Below are 21,913 nucleotides of genomic sequence, written 5' to 3'. Positions count from 1 at the left end.
AAACCATCTCAGAACAGAGCTGCTGTGTTGGAGACAGTGAAGATATTGCATAAGGGAGTGCATTGTTCAGTAAAGCAGGACTTAGGGAAGGTAGGAGCAAGAGTTAACAGGTATCAGGATCAGCCACTCAGCACCACATGTTGGCACCTTCGCTGGAGGAGGTGAGTCCTCCCCCACATACTGACACCAACCATTCTTTGCTGATTGGCTATAAACTAGTTATACTTGTGACTTCAGGACTAATCATTTACCACAGTTTCAGAGACTCCTTTCTACCTGTTTTTTTAGGGTGGAGGGGGGCTGCATTCTGTAGCTTGCAGAATCTTAGTTCCCTGACCAGGTATCCATCGTATATGAGCTTCTTACACTGGAAGCATGGAGTCCTACCCACTGGACTGCCAGGGAATTCCAGGAATTCCACCTTTTGACAATCATTTCCTGAAAAGTGATATGACTATTCTGTAGTATAAATGGACAAATGCTATTCCATGATAGGTTTATGTAGACAAAATAAGTATTTAGGTTTTCATAATGAAAAAAATATTTACTTTCATAAGAATTTAATAAATAAATTACAAGATTAAGGAAATGAACGTATTTTCTGAATTTTATTACACTGTAGACAACCATTTTTATATGGAAATATAAATATGATGAGAGAAAATAAATACATAAATAAACATAAATAACATCAGGGCAGTCATCCTTTATGGACTGATCCCCGTGCAGTTGAAAACTTTATATCTACTTGCTTATTGCTACTGAGAAAGTACTATTGATTGAATTCAGGAAACATTGTGGCTAAAGCGGAAATCAGAGTCTTCTGAAATGACCGCAGGTGCGTGTACAAGGGTGATGTGGCGTCTTAGTCAGTGAGAGTTATGTCAAGGTGAGTTCAGGTCTCCACCCATCATTCTTAACCTTTCTAGCAAGTTGGTTGATGAAGAGAAAGATCTCATGATTTCCACTCTGATGATTTCCCAGGCACAGTCGCTGTATTCCTTCTCTTGCAGGTAGACATGGATTCCCTGGAAGTACCTCTTCACAGCCAGTGTGGGGCCCCTCCTTCCCAGGGCAGAGTCTTCCTCTCCCATCACCTGCCCCAGGCAGGCGTCCAGGCCCTCCAGCTGCTTAAGGAGGCCAGTGCGGAGCTGCTTCAGGAGGGTGGTGTCCCAGGCAGCAGAGGAGCGCTCTGTGTCGAAGAGGTTGAAGCTCTGCTGGAGCATCTCATGGAGGAAAGAGAAGGCCTCGGCCTCCTGGAGATGGCTGACCTCCACCATCTCCTGGGGGAAAGCGAAGTCTTTTCTGTCCTGCAGACAGAAGTGAGGGGAGAGTCTGCTCATTTGGCCCAGGAGCCTGAGGTTCTTCCTGCCAACCAGCACGTGGTTCTCAGACAGGTCACAGCCCAGGGATCCTCCAGGGCTGTAGCTGAACAGCACCAGGGCCATCAGTAGAGAGAGCATGAAGGCCATGGGGAAGATGAGGCTGCTGCTGGGCTGACAGGGACAGCATCTGGGTGAACCTTGAGGTAAGTTCTCTGATGCCATGGCTTTCTAAGCAAGGCCATTAAATAGGGAACATGATAGTTTTCATTTTCGAAACATTTGTATACACTTTTACTTCCTTTTTTGTTTTTCATTTATGTATTCACTATATGATCAAAGAAAATGTCATCAATCGAAACTATTAATTTTACCTATTTCCCAATAACTTCAAATGTACCCATCCACTTGGATATTTGTCAATCAAATATGAAAGTTTTTATTATTCAACACTTTTACTTAAACTGTTCACCACTTTTCTGCTCAGAGCTTCTGAGCTGGAGGAAGGAGATTCAGTGCTGGTGTTGTCTCTCATTGGAAGCTTATGACACAGAATCTAGTGAGTATCAGTCATTCATTCAGGCAGTTGATTCCACTGGGCATCTCTGTTCCTCTGTCTCTTTCTCCCTCTGAGAATGAAGGATAGTGAGAACCAGGCTACTCATTCAGGGAGAAAGAGCCTTCTTTCTTTTACTTGAGTGTAATTTTTCACTTAGAGTTTCTACAGTCATTTAGGGACTTGTTGGCCAGGATTTGTCTTGCTGCTCCTGCCCTGGTTCTAATTCAAGCTGAGGTAAGAACAATAAAGGGAAGTAAAGAAGGCAGAGGGGCTGTGTCTCTATCATTTTTAAGACTTTATTTTTTTGTTGTTGTTGTTTCCCTTTGCTACCTTCCTAGAAAGTAAAATTCCACAATTCTTTTGTGGGCAAAAAGAAAACTAATCTAAGTTTGAATGTCTGAATATGAATGAAGGGAAGTGATTTTTCCCAACACAATGATGTATTCTGAGTTAGCAAACTTCAGTGCAGCACAGCTGGGGATGAGGCTGTGGAAGAGGGGAAGCATGAGGTCAATATGAACCACAGAAAGGCTGGGACATGGCTGCTTCTGACAGAAGCTCAACGAAGGTTAAGTCCCAGGTCAAGTGACTGCCCTTTGCTTTGCAAGATCAGCTACCTCATTTTTCTTTCAACTAATCCACGTAGGATTAGTTTCAGGCGAGAAGGAAGAAGTCATACCCATCACCTAACTAGAGATGGACAGCTAGAATGCCAATTGCTGGAACACTAACCCTCTCTGGCAGCGTCTTGGAGACCAGCTTTGCTGAGCATCTGTCTAGGTAATAAATCCACTCAGGCAGTGAGAAGATGCTTTGAAAAAAACTAGAATGAAATGGAATTAAATGATTCCAAAACATCCTGATCTTAATCTGGATAATAGTAATTATGATATTAAAAATAATAGCTGAATTTTATTGCCTGCTGCTAATGGACTAGCCACTTTTCAAGTTCTTTAGAATTTTAACTGAATCCTCTCATTAACTCTTAGGGTCACAGTTACTTATACTCCTGGAGAAAAATAGAAATCTAGACAAATGAACTATTCCAATCATAGCAAAGATTCAAGAGCAAACCTTGGGGCTTTGATTTGTCTGAACGATTCCATTGAAAAAAAAAAAAAGGAAGGGTGCAAATGAACATGACATGAAGGAACCAATGAAATAAGTGATTGGAGGAGAATGAGTTGACAAAGACCCCTTAATCCATTTCAAATGCCAGAGGGTCACTATCTGTTGTTTTGTAGGGCCAGAGGGTATGGTCTGAAGTCCGCAAAACTAAGACCTAATCATAAATATACAAAATCACTATTAAGTAGTTGGAAGGGAATAAACTGTTCTGCCAGCACAAAGAAAAGCAGGAGTTTTCTCATTGTCCAGCACTTTCACTGCTGTGACATGATTTTAATCCCTGGTTGGGGAAGTCCTATCACACAAGCCTCACAGAAGGAAGCCTAAGATTTTATGAGTGGTTTCTTCAATGACATATAGTAAAATAATTTTATTAACCCTATGAGAGGTGAGCCCTACTTTCTATGTATTTTAACCTCTTGGCCTTTCCTGTGGGTATAAGTACAAAGAAAAAGCATCTAACAGGTTCTCGCCACATGAGCTCTGACGTTTCTCCTTCAGAATGACAACGAAAACATCTTTCAGCATCAGGTTCTGCAGAATGAAGTCGCTACCCACTGCAGTCCCTGACCTCCAACACGCCCTGCTAGGAGTTCAGGGTTGAGATCAGGAACGAGGCACTGTGTGCTCTGGGAAAACTGACACAAGAGGCCTTCTGAGAGTTAAATAATTTCCAGAGAAAATTTATGAACCCCATTTTTACAACTTCTCATGGGTAGAAAAGCTCTAAAATCTTTCAGAGAGACATCTGTTCCTCCTGATTCTCAGCCACATTCTCCCAAGATGTGAGCTTATCTGCACGTCACCCCTTCCCCACAATCACGTGCATACTGACCTTCCTACGTCCGTCGGGCAGTTCCTCAGAGCTGAGGAGAGGCTGTCCTCCAGCCTGTAGTCCTCAGCAAGTCCTCCAGATAAAATGAACTCTCAGGAGTCATGTTTTGGGTTTTTTTGTTGCTGTTGTTTGCCAAGGACCCCTTCCGGGAGACCCCCTCAGCTAACCTGCCGTTCTCGTTCTAAAGGAAGGCCCTGCATTTCTCGCCTCCAGTCCAGACGGGCATCCTGTTGTCTATTGAGAGTCCAGTGAAGAACCTCTGCTCTTTATTTCCCAAGTTCTGGTCAAGATTAGGTGTTGAGAAGGCCTGTGTGTGACCAGGATGGAAGAATATGTTTGCTTCCTAGACAGAAGCAGTGACAAATTTTCTCCTTAGCAGGGAGAGACTGGCTTGCATTGTGAATGAAGTAAGCCTCAATGCCTTGTAGAGTTATCTTTTTTTTTTTTTTAATTTCTAGCTCAAGCTATTAAACATCTTTAAGTAATACTATAGAATTGACCTGAAAAGTTTATTTAGAAAATAATTTGTTAGTGAAATGATATTTTTAGCAATAATATCAGACTGTTGTTTACTTGTTTAGGACCCTAATCCTCAAGAAGGTTTCCAAACCTCTCAATGGTCTTTAAATGTTCTCTGAGGGTCCTCTATGGTGGCTCAGTGGTAAGGAGTCCAGCTGCCAATAGAACCACATGTGGTCCTAGAGGATGCCACATGCTGCAGAACAGCTGAGCCCGTGTGCCACAGCTATTGAGCCTGTGCTCTAGACCCCGGGACCACCACTACCGAAGCCTGTGCTCCCCAGCAAGAGAAGCTACCACGGTGAGAAGCCTGTGCCCCACACCTAGAGAGTACCCACCTTTGCCACAGGTAGAGAAAAGTGTGCAGCAGTGAAGACACAGCACAGTGAAAAATGAATAATTAAATAAAATTATTTTAAAAGTCCCTCTGACTTTATATCTAGCTACTCAGTGCTATATGTCCCAACTGGAAAGAAGAGAAAGATGATTGGTCCATCAATGTCCTGATGACTGCCTACATTAAACACATGAATTTCCACAAAGATCTTTGTTACTTTGAGAAATTGTGATCTTCCAGTGTGCACATTACTAACATATGTCCTGTGCGGAAAGCTCTGTCCCACTGTTGCTAAATGTATTAAAAGCCCTGCCTGTGTCCCTTCTATTCAATCTTGTTTGATTGTGTTTGTCTCTCAAAGATGCAAAGACATCATGATGGACTTTAAGAACTTCCTTGGATTGCATTGTCCCCAGGCACCTCTTGCCCTGGTCTGTGATAACTTGCTGGGTCCTAAGGAAGAAACAAGTCTGCAGCTGTGACGGGAGTGACCCTCGCCCCTTCCAGGATTCTGCAGGCTGCTGTGGTATGAATGTCACCCGTGCTGGGGACACAGCTAGTGGCCAGGCATTTGTGCTCTTTCTCTGTGCTCTCAGCAACCATTTCAATCTTCTCATCCTCTGAAAAGGAATGTTGTGGAGAAACACTTGCCACAGTGCAGCTCATCTGTGTTGTTCCGTGTCCTGAGGACCCGCTGCTGCTCCAGTGAACACTTTAAACATCTCTGTTCTCCTTCCAAGTTCTCAAGCTGCTGCTGACTTTCAAATCCAAGTTTCCTGCGCTTTGGGCTTTTTGAGCAAATGAGATTCCTGATCCAGGTGAGTTCCTCCTAGTGCAGTCAGCACGTGGAAGAGCCCAGGTAGACACTCAGAGGAGCCCCTGGTGTCTCCACCATTGTTCACTGTGGGGCGGGGTTCCCTCTATTTACTGGGTTTCTCTGGGAGGCTGGACAGTCTGGACCTGCAGTGCTTGGCAGGCAGAGCAGGTAAAGTCATAGAAGAGTATCTGACAAATCTAGAACTTTCACTCAGGTTCTGCTTTTAGTTGGTGGTTTGCAGTCGTAAGGGGAAATTGACAACCAGAAACCGTAATGGAGAAGAACACAGCCGTATGAATGGAGAGGACACTTCATGCAGAGTGAATGAGGAGAGCACGCTGGGGATTTCTACACTGGAAGGAAGTGAATGATGGTGATATTTGAGTGTGAGGATAAGATATTCACCTGACCTCTCGCCAACTGAATACCACATCTTCAAGCACCTCTACAACTTTTTCCAGGGAAAGAATTCTAGAACCAACAAGAGGCAAAAATTCCTTCCCAAGAATTCATCAAATCCTGAAGATGGAATTTTTTTTTTTGAGATCATTAGTTTCAGGTTACTTGTTTTGAAAAAAATCATAGTTACAAAAGGTATTGGAGTAGTTATGTTCCCTTCAAGGTCCTCAGAGCAACAAACAACACAGCTAGAGCTAGAATATTTTTACCTCTAACGTCCAAATCCTAAGAGGGGTCAGGGAATTGTAAAACGCAGTTTTTAATCAAGTTGTCATTCAGGATTCGTGTTTCTGTTTTAACGAAAGAACAAAATAAGTTTTTTACAGTAAAAATTTAATAAAGGAAGAAAAATCACAATCATCACAATCATAAAATAACTAAATACAAAATATCCATTTTCCAATAAGTATACATACATACTATTTTATCAACAAAATAATTTAAATATTTATAAATAGGTAAATAAATATTAAAATAGATAAATAAATGTCCAGGTAGTTAAATACTTAGGTAGATCAGCTTCGGGATCTGTGAGGAACCAGTGCCTATAGAGTAGAACATGATGTTGGCTAATATTCCTGAAATGTGATAGATTGATTCAATTCAGTGCATGATGACAGTAGAAATGAGAGTCCTTGACATGGCAGCGCTGGAGGAAGTGTGGTCTTGTTGGTCCATGAGAATCATTTCCCTGTTGAACCAGGTGTGTGTCAGTCCTTCCTCCTGAATCTCTCCTGCAAGTTTGTTGAGGAAGAGAAGGCTCTCATGACTTCTGCTCTGACAACCTCCCAGGCACAAGGGCTGTGTCTCTTCTCTTGCAGATAGAGAGTGATTCTGTGGAAGTATTTCCTCACAGCCAGGCCGGAGTCCCCCTTGAGCAGGGGAGCCCCTTGCAGCCCCTCCTCCTGCCTCAGACAGGCTTGCAGGTCAGTGAGCTGCTGATCCAGTGCGGAGCGGAGCTTGTCCAGGAGGCTGTCGTCCCACGCAGCGGCCGAGCCCTCTGTGCTGAAGAGCTGGAAGGTGTGCTGGGTCACCTCATGGAGCACAGAGATGGCTTGAGCCTTCTGCGACTGGCTGCCACCCAGCGCCTCCTGGGGGAATGCGAAGTCATTTCTGTCCTGCAGGCAGGAGGAAGGGGAGACCCTCCTCAGTTGTCGCAGGAGCGTCAGGACCCTCCTGTTGGCCAGGCTGTGGGTGTGAGGCAGCTGGCAGCCCAGAGAGCAGGTGGAGCTGCAGCTGAGCAGCAGCAGGGCCAGGAGTAAGGACCAGGCTGGGGCCATCGGGGACCTTGCAGATGCTGCTGGCCTGGGGAGGTGGGTGACTCTGTGAACCTGCTCTCTAGGTTCTCTGAAGACCTTCCTTCACGCCTGTGTCTTAAATAGGAGCCCATGGTTTCCATTTTCTGAAAGTTCCCTCTCACTTTCTACTTTTGTTTTTGCTTTTCAATCTGCACTCTCCAGTGGGTTAGGGCAGCGCTTCTCAATCATTATTTTTTCATGTTGCCCTTCTTTTTTCTGCCCACAGAGCCTTTTTAGATATGTTTTCTTAATTGCGCTGCACTGTGAAATTTTGATAACGCAGATATACCGTGTATGTATTTATGTACTCTATGGATATCTTTTCTCTGTACATAGAAAAAGGAAGTGTAAATCTACTCTTTGTATTCAGAGTAGTTAAGAATAACATCAAATTTTAAGCTATAATATAAATGTGAAAGCTACTGAATTTTATTTTAACTTTATAAACTCAGTTTTCAGAGTGACTTTTAATGTCATATGTTTACTTATATAAGGAGGTATGTATCCAATTCCATATTGAAATAAAATTTACATAAATACTTTATAATAATGCCAAGGTATAGAGATACTTAAAAGTCATTCAAAGCTGCTCAAATCATTGAATAACTTAAAAATAGTTCTTTGATATTTGTTTTAAGTATTTATCATTGAATTTTCTTCATGTCAGAAAGTAATTTTTAGTTTTACTGCCTGCTAGATATTCATCTGGATATTATCAACATTTTTTCTCTTTAATACTTTGACATGTTGAACCACCTTTGTAGAATTATGTCAGAAAATACAATATTTTTGTACTTTATTTACAAATACAATTTTCCATTTTTATTTAATGTCTGGAGCCCAAATCACACTGAGGTTCAAACATAAGCAACACGCACGAGACAGACAACGGTTGCTCCTAAGTACAGAAAGGCCACCTCTCACAATATGGCTTTGAGATCAAGCAAATGATGAAAAGTCCTCCAGTGACCCATCTAGTCCCCTTGGGTTGCACCACTGATCTTGTATACAATTTGTTTATATTCCATAAACTCAATCTCAATGCTTCCTTTATGTATGCTACATAAGAAAGGCCACAGACAGAAATAAATATGTAGGGGTTAGATTTTGGTGTATCAGGTTGAGCTTTGACATGTAATAACTAATCATTGTAATAACAATATTTGTTCATATTCCAGAAAACTAATGTCTGCCTGCATGGAAGCAGCATTATCCCCAGTGAGAAAGCATGATTTAGGAATCACCATCCATTTGAATCTTTTTCTCTGTTCCTTTGCATTCAATTTCAGATTTCCCAAATGACTTTCGAGTTCCAATACAAGTCTATTATTTTCAAATAATAGGAAATCATCTTTGTATTTAATTCCAAATGGGATCAATATTGTTTATTTCATGGGAAGATTTAACTTTTGGCTCTGCTCCTGAATTCTTTTGATTTTACAGTGGATTTTATGCTGTCAAAGCCCCCTATATTCTGAACTTCAGATAGTAGGTATGTGATTATCTTTGGCGAATCAGCTCTGTAGTAACTGAAGTGTGTTTTCTTCTCTGTGGTGTCCCCTTACCAGGCCCAGTGGAATCGCTCAAATTATTTCTTTATTATTTATTTATTTATCCACTTTTGGCTACCCTGGGTATTCATTGCTTTGCCTGGGCTTTCTCTAGTTGTGGCAGTTGGGAATCATTCTTCCTTGCAGTGCCTGGTTTTCTTGTTGTGCAGCTTCTTCAGGCTCTAGCATGCAGGCTGCAGTAGCAGCGTGTGGGCTCTAGAGCAGGGGCTCAGTAACAGTGGAGCACTGTCTTCGTTGTCCCGTGGCAGGTGGAATCTTCCTGGACCAGGTTTCGAATCCGTCTCTCCTGAAGAAAGATTCTTATTCACTGCACCACCAGAGAAGTCCTCAACAAGTAATTTTGGCTAAAGCAGTTTCTCAGATTTCCTCCTACTACTGGAAGGCATTTACAAATGACCAAGCTATTTTTCTTCCCCTGGGCCCTAATTCCTGGAATTACAAAAGACAGCAGCTGGTATTTCCACTCTATTCCTGCTGGAACCAATCATACTGAGTTTGTTGCTAAAACCACTAGGAGTCTCCTTCCTTGAAGGCACATGTGGTCTGGGGATTCAAGTAGCAAGTGCAACACACTTTTCAGCCTTTGCCCAGCACTATATTAAACTCGGGAGGATGCCTCACACCTAATTGTCCTCAACTAGGTCATGATTTGGAAAATCCCATGGATGGAGGAGCCTGGTAGGCTGCAGTCCATGGGGTCACTACGAGTCGGACACGACTGAGCGACTTCACTTTCACGTTTCACTTTCATGCATTGGAGAAGGAAATGGCAACCCACTCCATTGTTCTTGCCTGGAGAATCCCAGAGACGGGGGAGCCTGGTGGGCTGCCGTCTATGGGGTTGCACAGAGTCGGAGACGACTGAAGCGACTTAGCAGCAGCAGCAGCAGGTCATGATTCCAGAAAACATCTACTTCTGCTGCATTGATTAGGCTAAAGCTTTTGGCCATGTGGATCACAACAAACTGTGGAAAACTGTTCAAGAGATAAGAATACCAGGCCACCTTACGTGCCTCCTGAGAAATCTGTATGCATGTCAAGAAGCAACAGTTAGCACTGGACATGGAACAAAAGACTGGTTCCAAACTGGGAAAAGAGTACATCAAGACTATATACTGTCACCCTGCTTATTTAACTTATATCCAGAGTGCATCATATGAAATGCCAGGCGGGATGAAGCACAAGCTGGAATCAAGATTGCGGGGAGAAATATCAATAACCTCAGATATGCAGATGACACCACCCTTAAGGCAGAAAGGGAAGAGGAACTAAAGAGCCTCTTGATGAAAGTGAAAGAGGAGAGTGAAAAAGCTGGCTTAAAACTTAAAACATTCAAAAAACTTAAAACATTCAAAAAACTAAGAACACGACTTCCAGTATCATTGCTTCATGACTAATAGATGGGGAAACAATGGAAAGAGTGACACACTGTTTTCTTGGGCTCCAAAATCACTGCAGATGGTAACTGCAACCATGAAATTAAAAGACGCTTGCTCCTTGGAAGAAAAGCTATGACCAACCTAGACAGCATATTAAAAAGCAGAGACATTACTTTGGCCACAAAGGTCCGTAGGGTCAAAGCTATGGTTTTTCCAGTAGTTATGTATGGATGTGAGAGCTGGATCATAAAGCTGAATGTCACAGAATTGATGCTTTTGATCTCTGGTGTTGGAGAAGACTCTTGAGAGTCCCTTGGGTTGCAAGGAGAAAAAACCAGTCCATCCTAAAGGAAATTAGTCCTGAATATGCACTGGGAGGACTGATGCTGAAATTCCAATTCTTTGGCCGCCTGATGAAAAGAACTGACTCATTGGAAAAGACCCTGAAGCTGGGAATGATTGAAGGCAGGAGGAGAAGGGGACGACAGAGGATGAGATGGTTGGATGGGATCACTGACTCAATGGACATAAGTTTAAGCAAGCTCTGGGAGTTGGTGATGGACAAGGAAGCCTGGCATGCTGCAGTTCATGGCGTCACAAGGAGTCAGACATGACTGAACAACTGAACTGAACTGAAGTCATGACAGAAAAGAACATGCCTGGTGTCATACACAGAGCCATGTATCTGAACTCAAACTCTCCCTGATGCTCATAGCTCACAGCAACCAGGCGGTTTACCACAATACTCTTTGGTGGATTTTTACTGACATGGCAATTACTACTACATTGATCCTGAGATACTTCAGAGACTCCTCACAAGGAATATGAATGATCATTTCCATGCTCTATTTTATTCCATTGCATGACTGGTGAGCTTCATTTCAGTTTGGCTTCCAGTTTTTGACATGTAATAATTAAAGCCTTACAACAGGTTGAAAATCTAGAGTTTGGATCTGAACCCGTTGTCTCCTTATTTTGCCTGCTAACCTGCCCATTCTTTTTTGCTCAGTGTGACTATATTCTTACTCCTACATGCCAAGCATGTAGATGTTAAAGACCTTTATGTTCTGCATGGTTAGGACCCCACCAAAGTCATATCATGAGGTCGTAACCCCCAAAGTAATGATATCAGGTGACAGACCTTTGGGGACGTGATTAGGGTGTGAAGATGGAGGCCTCACAAAAGGAAATAAGGCCCTTATAAAAGAGGTGGATATAAACCACTCCCTCTGCTGCCCTGTGATGATACAAGGAGAACTCTGCAGTATGAGACCTGAAGCAGGCTCTCACCACAACTGGACCAAGCTGACACGCATTTCTGGGATATCCAGACTTGAGAACTAAGTTTGAGCAATGTATTTCTGCTCTTTGCAAACTACCCAGTCTATGCTATTTTGTTGAAGAAGCTTGAATAGTAAGATATTACATGGCCCTGTTTTATCCTCAGAATACCTCCAGAGTCTGTGAAATTTCTGAAGGGAGAGGAATTATCTTACTGAACCCCGTTTCCTAGATGTCTAGTGTGGGCCGTAACATTTCTTGAGCTCAATCAATAGTCATGTAACATCAATTCACAAGGATGGTAATGGTAGAAGAAACAATAATAGCAATATCTATTAGATATATATGATGTGAGAACACAATAATTTAAAGATTCTTCATGATTGTACAAGGGAAGATATGATGAAATATTGTGTGAGATACTTTTTAAAGATCTTTTGCAGAAATATTTTATTCAAGCTTACATTTTCAGTATTTGGAAGATATGGTGAGTGGAAGACTCACTGTCCACTTTTAGTTCAGTGATTCTCAAGTACTTGCAAGGAGCTGCCTGATCACTCTTTCCTTGTCTCCCTCAGGTAGTAAGGAAACAGATTGTCTACACTTGTAGTTGTTTTCCTCATTAGCGTTGGCCTTTGGGAGTCAATCTGAATGCTTCTTTCAAATAGTCTGTGATCCTGTGAACTCTAAGTGACATCTCTGTCATCTTCCCCAAGCTGAAAATATGAAATAAGAGTTTAAATCAGAGGGTGTGCAAGCAAGAACATTGGTTTTCCCCTTACACACCCACCCAGAGCTCCATTAGGACAAATAATGAAAAAATGTTCTTGTGCACTGAACTTGTCTCCTTCTGTCTTAATCATCCAATTATTTCCAAACTTCCTTGCAGACTCCCAAGAGGATAAGTCTGGGCTGGGTAATGTGAGCAGAAGTGCTGTTACCCCTGTGTAGTCCTGGCCCTTGGAAACATCCCGTGTGATCCACTACTCTCTTCCCTTTGCCTTGAAGGAGAATAGACTCAAGTAATACAGACAAAATTGAAGTCACACATTAATAATGGAATAATTGCAAAACAAGGGGACCCATTTCCCTGACTCACTTTTTGGAGAAGAGCAAACTAGAAGATTCAGTTGATCAAGAAGGCCTGCATTGTGCTCTTCAAAGAAGGAAAGAAAAGTTTCCATTAGAATCAAATTCCTGGCACTTTTCTGTTTACCTTTTACAGTGGCTAAACATTAGATTCACTAACAAATGCCTTTAACAACATACTCCCCTAAAAACTTCAATAAAAAACTTCAGATTGAAGTTGAAAACAGTAAATACCCTCAAATACATAAAGCTCTTTTACATTGTTATAAAATTGTTTATTTAAGAAAAGAGACTTTGTTTTTCTTCTAAATATTTTTGTAAAACTACAATTTTTATTTCAGATACTTTTCAGCTTGCAAGCAAACAGAAGTCTAGATCACTTTGGAGAGTTAAGAAAACAACAATCCGACTGAGTAGAGAGTTGTCACAAGTATAGTTTTCAATTTATCTGTTGACTTTTCTTGAGGATTCTTACATGAGGGAAAGGCACTTTTCAATTTCCACTCTGATAACCTCCCAGGCACAGGGGCTGTATTCCTTTCCCTTCAGGTAGAGATGGATTCCTTGGAAATACTTCCCCACAGCAATTAGCAAATCGGGACAATCCAGAGTCACTTCTTCCAGCTGTTCCAGGCTCTGAGCCAGGCTGGATAGCAGTTTGTCGAGGAGGGTGCTGTTCCAAGCAGCACAACTGCTCTCCACGGTGAAGAGGTTGAAGATCTGCTGGAGCATCAGTTGGCAATAACAGGTGCCTTGAGTCATCTGGATTGGGGTGATATTCTCTCTTCTCCAAGGAAACTTGAAGTCGTGTCTGTGCTCTAGGCACGACTGAGAGGGGATCGTTTTCATCTGTCTCAAATGTATGAAGATTTCTTTGTTGTCAAGAGGACAAGCAGGGATGGAGCAGAGCATCACTCCTGCCACTAGCAAATAGATCTTGGCCATAGAGAGTTTCCGTGATTCACTGGAAGGCCACCAGGGGGCGCGCGGACACCACTAATCAATGAGCGAAAGGTTTCTTCGTCCCGTCCCGGCACAGCGCGCTTCTCTAGCAGGCCGCAAGAGGGCGGAGGGTGTCTTTTTATCGCTTTTATTAGGGAGTTTGCCAGTTCAGAGACTTCGTTTCAGCAGGTTTGGCAGCCAGGGGAAAGGAGTCGCTGCCCAGAGACCGAGTTGGTGCGGCTTTAATAGTGCACTAAGAAAGTTTCATCTCCGAGCCCTCGCCAGAGACATTTTTGTGTGGTGGCAAGCCCGGAACCTTGCGTTTTCTGCTTTCCCCTGAGTTTTGTGCTTCCTTTTCGCCCAGAAACTTGAGCGAGGCCATTTTTACAAAGGTCTTTCATGGTGACTCAGACGGTAAAGAACTCGCCTGCAATGCGGGAGACCTGGGTTCGATCCCTGGGTTGGGAAGGTTCCCCTCGAGCAGGAACTAGCACCCACTCCAGTATTCTTGCCTGGAGAATCCCCAGGACAGAGGAGCCTGGTGGGCTACAGCCCATGGAGGTCTCAGAGTCGGGCAGAGCTGAGCGACTTGGCACGTCTTTACAAGGAAAATACGTTTACTAAGGGGTTTGAGGCGGAGCCTCAGAGCGAGTTGGGGCCGATTTTACAGATTCGTGCTCGTTTCTGACGCTTGAAAGGACAGCTCAGGGAATGGGGAACTTGGCCGCGGCGATGGGACGACTGGACGGTGTTGGGGACTCCCTGGGGGTGAATCGGAGCGCGGTCCCCACCCGGGCTGAGGACGGGGGAGCTGTGCGCCTCTGGAGATGCTCTGGGACTTTCAGGGTGTCTTTTAAGGTATCGGCCTTGAAGTGGGGGAGTATTAATTAACTGAAAAGTAGGAATATTAGAACACCCATAGCACCGTATATTTAAATGTATGAATTTATGAATATTTAAATACAATTAATATTAATTGTATTTAGCCTGTTTAAAATGTTTATATTTTGAAATATTTTAAGGAAAATACTTAAATATATGCTATATGGTATTAAAGTGCATGAGTGTTAAACCACATTTTATTAAATGCTATTTCAACTACAGTTCTTTATATTACAACAAGAATTTAATTTTGCTTTCTTTGCTTTAATGGAAGCAAACTGATTAATATATTCAAGATCATTTCTGTTCTTGCTTGACAATTTTTTGTGACTGTGTGACAGTCTTCATTTTTATTTAACCTGGGTTTCTGAAACACTGCTGCCAGGACCCCACCTAGAGTGCCGTGTGGACAGAAGAGTTAGTGGAAATGTCCCTGCTGGTCCAAGGATTAAAACTGAGCTTTCAATGCAGAAGGTGCCAGTTTGATGCCTGGTTAGGGAGCTGAGATCCCACATGCAGTGCTGTGCAGCCAAAAAGAAAGGAAAGAAGAATGGAAGGGAGAGAGGGAGGAAGCAGGGAAGGAAGAAGAGGCAATGTCTTGTAGAAAGCATTGAGGAAGTTTAAAAAAATTTACCAGGTCTGATCTTTTCATTTTCTTTGGTAAGAATTTTATAGACTAAAGGTAAATTTCCCAGAGTTCATTGACATGAAACCTTTCTTCATAAGACATGGCCCTGCAAATGCGGAGTCATTTCTTGTCTTTATTTAAAATTTTGATGTTTCGTTCAGTATGTGTTTTGGCATTTTCATTTTTTAACATTGAATTACAATATTATCTCTCTTGATATCTCAGATTTGGTGCCTTTTACATTTCATACTTAAGAAAAGTTCTTTCTTCGTTTACTCCAATACTAACCCAAGAAATAGCTTTAGAAGTACTGTTGCCATCTTCCCTGGATGAAAGTATAGGAATGTCCCATTTCTTGTCATCCTCTCCCCTGTCTCACTGTATAACCATTTCCCTGGTCTCTTTAACCCTTAAAAAAATCTTTGTCTTAAAATAATATTGCCAGAGGTGGTCTGAGACTAACTGAGGATGAGGTAAGGGACAGTTTATCTCATTTGTATTCTTCACAGAGCAGCCATGTTTTTGTTTTGTTTTGTTTTGTGTGGGTGGGTGTGTTTTTTTTTTTTTTTTGGACAATTTTCTGAGGTGCTGGTTCTCTGCAAAAGGATTTGAGTGCTGTAAGATTTTTTTCCAGAATGTTCCAGGCACTTCTCTAAGACTGGAATCTTGGGCTCTGCTTCTTCACAATCCTACGGGCAGCCCCTTCTCCTAGAGTTTGCATTGGGGGCCTCAACATGCAGACCCCTGACAGTGTTAAGGGCCTTACAGTCAAAACTTCTCCTACTTGAACTGAGAATGGACTAAAGACATTACTATTAGATATATTGTTATGAAAGGCTACTATCATTCATTAAGTTCAGATTCTCAGCCTATAATTTGCAAACTTTATATTTGAGGAGCATGATATCCTCTGTGACCACTACTGAAGTTGTCTTGGTTTTTTAGAAGAGGAAATGAAAGTCTGATGTCAGTTACACTCAGGAGCCCCAGATTGTCTGAAAGTAGAGCTTTCTGCTGCTCCTAGTCCCTCCTCTTCATCCGCTGGGAGTGCTGGCTCTCAGCTGCTCTGACCTCCTGCTGCCTCATTCCTCTCATCCTGCCTCCGATGTCCTTGCCCCTGCTCCCAGGAGGGCAGCCACCATCCCTGCCTGACTGTCCTGGAATCCACATCAGCAAGCACATTGTCACATATTTATGCAGTCAGCACACTTTGGTAACAAAATGAAGAGAATCATATGAATTAACCCATGTTCAGTATTATGCTACTAGTATCTGTAGCCCATCAGAAAATGAGAGCAATGGTCCTGTAAATAATTGTGGAAGAACTCAAACCTTCTGTATTAGACCGTAAAAAGGAAATACAGAGAGTTGTGGCTAAATATATTTTGCTGCAGTTTAAAAACTGTCAAAAATAGAGTACAGGGTCACACCTCCTCAGTTTTCTTATTAGACTTAAAGAAGAGAGTTAGATTGAGCTTTGGGTTTTATTTCAACCTGAGTTGACTCATTCAGATGAATCCATCCTGTTGGACTGAATCTTTTCCATGAGTGTATTTCATTTCCAGTGTAATAACACAAAAGAAGCATCGAAGCTGTGACGTTCTCTGATGCCGGAAATAGACAGGGAAAGTTTTTAGGTGGAAACAAAAATGAGAAAAGTGCCGAAAATGACAATTCTGGCCGAATTAAGCATCTCATTTGCAGAAGGTCCTCAGAGCAGCTGGATAAATACGCAGCAAAATCAACCCCCCCGGTGGGGTGGGGGGCGGAGGCCTGCCAACGCCTTCACTGATGACAACAAGAATGATGTTCTCCAGCCCTGGAGCATGGTGATCATCACCATTGCCATCCTCTGAGAGACCAGGAATCCCCAAACTCAGCGCTTTAGTGAAACTGAATGCTGCTGCTGCTAAGTCGCTTCAGTCGTGTCAGAACTGAATGGCAGGCATACAACTCAAGAAGGCTCTCAAAGCCGCCCTCGCTGCGCCCCATCGGCCGGGAGGGGGCGCCCGAACTCGCCATAATGCACTGACGACAACGCGCACCCAGCGCGACCCGCCTCCAGCGCCGCGAACTCTGGCGCCGGATCCACCGGGAGATCCCGGGAGCCCGGGCGAGGCCCGCCGGGGCTCAGGGAGCGCGTGGGGCCGCGGGAGCCGTGAGTAAACTTCCTTTTCCGACCCGACTGCCCAGGGGAACTTTGCCACGGCTTCGCTCAGAGCCTTGCATTTTCTGCACCTGCCTCTGCGTCCACCCTCCCCTTCCTGGGAGGAGATTTTGGCCAGAGCGGTTTACACCGGTGCCCGTTTATGCTGCGATTGACGGCTGGAAATCAGAGCATGTTGTGATGTGTTTTCAGATTCAGGATTATTTTGGGGGGCTAGGGGAAAGGCATCTCCAATCTGGAGACGAATATTCTTACAATGATTTGATTAAATTTTAGTGATGAATTTGGCTTCTCTGGTGGCTCAGCGGTAGTCGGCCTGCAATGCAGGAGACCCGGGTTCTATCTCTGGGTTGGGAAGTTCCTCTGGAGAAGGGAATGGCTACCCCCTCCAGTATTCTTGACTGGACAATCCCATGGACAGAGGAGCCTGGTGGGCTGCAGTCCATGGGGTCTCAAACAGCTGGACAGGACTGAGAGACTAACACTTTCACTTTCGGGCTTCCCTGGTAACTCATAAAGAATCCTTCTACGGCGTTATAGTAGTTAAAAAGTATTGAAACGTGGATGTATTAAAATTCAGATTATTTTAACTTTAAACATTTTATTTATACCAAAACCAGAATTGGTTATAATTTACTGACCTTTTGAAGACAAGTTGAACAATAATTTTGTCAGAATTACATCTTTGCTTATCTCACTTTCAGTTGAGAGAATTAATTTAACTTTAGCTTCCTGAATATTTTGGAGACACAGCATATAAATTTCTGATTCGTATGAATTCTTTTCTCCATCTCATCCATAATGCATTTCCAAATTATAGGACATCTTTTTCTTGTCCCCTAGGTGAAATTACAATTCTATGGCGGTCCAGTGTTTTGATATCTTTCTTTGACAACAGTGATAACCATCTTGTTGGCACATTTTTATGGGGCTATCTCTTTCTCTTTCCACAGGATCAAAATTTTCACCAAGTTCTTCTGTATGTATTGAGACTGAAAAGTGACCAGAACTTTTCATTATGAAAGCTTCAGTATCTCAGGTAAACACATCACACCACTTTTTACCAATGCTATGTGAAAAGTGTCCAGATATTTAACAAGTAAGTACATTTAGGTTTCTTTGCTAACATACAGAATGCATGAAATTTGTCACAGTTTAACTTTGTGCCACAAGCCCCTCCCAGCGCCCCCCCCCCAACTTCTACACCTCAGGCTTTTTAAGTTGTGGGGCCAGATCTTGTCTTTATTTATGATTTTTATATATTGTTCATCAAGAATTTTATCATTAATTTTAATTTTTAAAAATATTGCACTAATGTATATTTTCTCCACATTATTAAGTCACTTGTCACCCCCTCTGACTGTATTTGAGGCAACTTTCTAACTTGCCTAAACCTAATCCCAACATTGGGAAGAATTTTTGACATGAAGTGTTGAGAAAATTATGTCTGAAAATCTGGAAACATCCCCTTCTCCCATCCCTTACTGTATTTTTTTCCTTCCAAGTTATCTTTCTCTTTATAACATTGTTTTACCTATACCATCACCAGAGGTAGTCTGAAATTAAATGAAATGAACATAGAGACTATTTGTATCATTTCTTTATACATTTCACAGAGTAGTTTTGATCTGCCAAACAACTTGCTAAAATTTAGGGGCTCCAGAAAGAGCTTCAAGCATGCTGTGTGATTTATCCTCTGTGCTAGACACAGCCTTAGCATCGGAGCCTGGGCGCTGCTCCTTCACATGCGTGCAGACACCCCTTTATCCAGGAACCCCCATTTGGGAGATACTAACTTCTCTGATCCTTAAGTTTAATAACATCTGAAAAAACATGAAGTAGCCAGTTAAACTATATCACACCCCAAATACAAAATTCAGACAATCTATGTGAACTTCCCTGGAAAGATTTCCGTGATAAGTATACAGAAATAACCTGTACAGTGATACCTTTGGTATACTTATATAAAAGCATATCCAAAAAGAATATTGACCCTATAGAGACAGTTTGAGATGCCACCCCCTCAACTTTAGTGAACAGGGGCCTTATTGAGTCTCCCTGGGCCAGTCTTGATATTTCCATGGCACTGGGACTTGGGGGCATGGGGTGGGTGGGCTCTGGACAGTGTTATTTGCCAAGTCTATGTGGCAACTCTAACCAGGCCAGGACTTAAATTTGTGTAAAGTGCTTGCCTATTTATTCTGTTCTTCACGACTACATTATTAGGATATATGAATATTCTCCAGTTAGTAGATGAGCTTTGGGGATTATATGCAGTTTTCTGTGTTAAATATCATTACCATAGTTATCTCCATGGACCTACAGCAGAGAAGGGAGGTGCCTGCTCCAGCAGGCCCAGACCGCAAGCAGCCCTTTGAAGACGTTCTGAGGCCGCGGCTAAGCACAGGGGTGCTGAGGTGCCAAGGCTTCCCCTGGATGGAGTGGCTTCACGGGCCGCGGAGCTGAGCCCTGCTGCAGAACCGTGATAGAGGAACTGAGAGCAGCATCCGCCTGACAGGGGGCACTGCAGGCTTCCCCACGTGTCCAGAGAGCTGTGCCCGAATCTCATCTGTAAGGCTGAGTCTCCAGCGCTTGTCTTCCAGAAGCGGCAGAGGCAGAGCATGGTTCCTGAGGAGAAAGCTGTGGTGGCCTCGGTAGACAGCCTGGGGGAGCATCCCTCAGATTCTGGTCCTTTCTGGGGGCTCTGTCCCAGGACATGCTGTGGGGGCCCTCTCTCCAGCCAGCTCCCTCGTTTCTCTTTCACTTCCCAAATGGCTGTTGAGTACCAAGTAAATCCTAAGCACCTGAGACTGGTCATCGAGCAGTGAGGCATGTTCTGGGAGAAAATAGATAATTCAGCTAGAAGTCACGACATAGACCAAAATGTACATGCCTGGGGCAATAAAAGCACCTTTCCCAGCTGGAAAACTCAAAGAAGGACTACTGTCTGGGAACCTTTTATCACTCTAACAGGAAGGAGGAAGGAGAAGAAAGGTGGTAAATGTTTTTGACTTTAGTGACAAAAATTCTCTTCTAGTGGCTTTTACTTCCTTTATGAAGTGGCATCCAGCACATCTGAAATTCGAGGGATGGAACTTTGTCAAAGAGGAGAATGTTTGAAATCGTTTGTGAAGAATAAGAGAGTTGATGGTGGAACCAATGATATAAGCTCCAAAACACCAGGGAGCTTTATCAGTTTTGTTCAGTTATGCATCCGAGGTGCACCTGTGTGTGTGTGCTCAGTCGCTGCGTCATGCCTCACTCTCTGTGACCCCAGGGACTGTAGCCCAGCATGCTCCTCTGTCCATGGGATTTTGCAGGCAAGAGTACTGGAGTGGGTTGCTTCTCCAGGGGGTCTTCCCGACCCAGGGATGGAACCCGCATCTTCTGCATTGGCAGGCGGATTCTTCACCACTGCACCACCTGGGAAGCCTTCCGTGCACACAGAAGGAACTTACCAAAGATATAGGGTGAATGAAATTATGAATTCCATATAGTGCTGGAGAGGCCCATTAGTCGTAGACCTTATATAGAACTACGGTAGCGCGATATACTCATTTGTGTTTTTTTATCTAATAGGTCTCCACCATGTACCTGAGGTCGGGTGTGGAAGAGGCAGAGGGTTTGGACTTCTGCCAGACAGGAGTGATGACACAAGAGTGACGTGAGGGCATGAAAAATGTTGCCCAATGGATGGACCAGGAAGTCTGCTCTGTTAGTTTCCAGGAACTGCCCTAACAAAATGCCGCAGACTGGGTGGCTTAGACAACAGAGAATTATTTTCTCACAGTTCTGGAGGCTAGAAATCCAAGATTGAGGTGTAGGCAGATTTGGTTTCTCCGGAGGCCTCTCTTCTTGGCTTGCAGATGGCTGCCTTCTTGCTATGTCCTCACATGGCCTTTTCTCTGGGTGTGCCCATCCCTGGTATCTCTTCCTTTTATGAAGACACCAGTGAGACATCAGGTGGTCCAGTGGTTAGGACTCTGCACTTCCACTTCAAGGGCCATGGTTTTAATCCCTGGTAGGGGAGCTAAGATCCAGCAGGGGTGGGAGGGAGGTGGGGAGATACTAGTCATATTGGAACAGGATGCGCCCCCCCACCCCCCGCCGTAGGATCTCATTTTAACTTAATCACCTCTTTAAAGGCCTTACCTCCAAATCCCATTACATTCTTAGGTACTGGATGTTGAGACTTTAATAAACAAGTGTGTATGGAGTACACATTTCAGCCCATAACATCTACATGGAGAGAGAGAACAGATGAGAGGCTGGTGATGGAGAAGAAGAAACTGAGGACCCACAGACTGTAATTCCTCGACTAATTGGCCGCTGGAGGGCAATTTAGACAATTTGGAGAAACTGAAGGTGGAGGTCAGAGGGTGGGATGCTAGGCTGTATTAGTGTATGACTTCAGATTGCAGACCAGCTCCTAAGGAAAAGCAAAGATCTGTGAGTCAGGTATAACTTGTCATGTGACCCATGGCCAGTCATGGGCACTCCAAGCCACTGCCTGTCTGCGTCAATGGGAGCAAAACGAAGGTCACTGTCCTGAGACACTCCTCCTCCAAGTTCCCTAGTCCTGGGTCTTCTGCGTGTGTGGTTACTCATCCTGTCTGAACTTCAAGTTAGAAGAATCAGATTGTTTTTGAATGAGTGAGAAGTGTTCTTCATTGTATAATAAACAGCGGGTAGTAATTTTC

General features: G+C 43.4%; 3 protein-coding genes and 1 long non-coding RNA gene across 4 annotated transcripts; 1 reads left to right on the top strand and 3 right to left on the bottom strand.

Moving 5' to 3' along the window:
• Positions 1-884: 884 nt before the first annotated feature.
• LOC145538160 (interferon omega-1-like) lies at positions 885-2,996 on the bottom strand. Its single transcript, XM_081569728.1, has one exon. It carries the CDS (start codon positions 1,545-1,547, stop codon positions 885-887), a length of 663 nt encoding a protein of 220 aa, XP_081425854.1. The 5' UTR covers positions 1,548-2,996.
• Positions 2,997-6,686: 3,690 nt separating this feature from the next.
• LOC145509633 (interferon alpha-H-like) lies at positions 6,687-7,256 on the bottom strand. The gene has a single exon (XM_081503108.1). The coding sequence runs from the start codon at positions 7,254-7,256 to the stop codon at positions 6,687-6,689; it is 570 nt and encodes a 189-aa protein (XP_081359234.1).
• A 5,809-nt stretch (positions 7,257-13,065) lies between these two features.
• Positions 13,066-13,539, bottom strand: LOC145538123 (interferon omega-1-like). Its single transcript, XM_081569635.1, has one exon. It carries the CDS (start codon positions 13,537-13,539, stop codon positions 13,066-13,068), a length of 474 nt encoding a protein of 157 aa, XP_081425761.1.
• Positions 13,540-17,103: 3,564 nt separating this feature from the next.
• On the top strand, positions 17,104-21,913 carry LOC145538139 (uncharacterized). Its single transcript, XR_014076664.1, has 3 exons — positions 17,104-17,204; positions 18,167-18,252; positions 20,793-21,913. It is a non-coding gene; the product is annotated as an uncharacterized LOC145538139 (long non-coding RNA).

This window comes from Giraffa tippelskirchi, chromosome 1, assembly GCF_054371585.1.
Source record: "Giraffa tippelskirchi isolate mGirTip1 chromosome 1, T2T-mGirTip1v1.2.pri, whole genome shotgun sequence".
Taxonomy (NCBI): Eukaryota; Metazoa; Chordata; class Mammalia; order Artiodactyla; family Giraffidae; genus Giraffa; species Giraffa tippelskirchi.
This window is presented reverse-complemented; position numbering and strand designations above follow the sequence as displayed.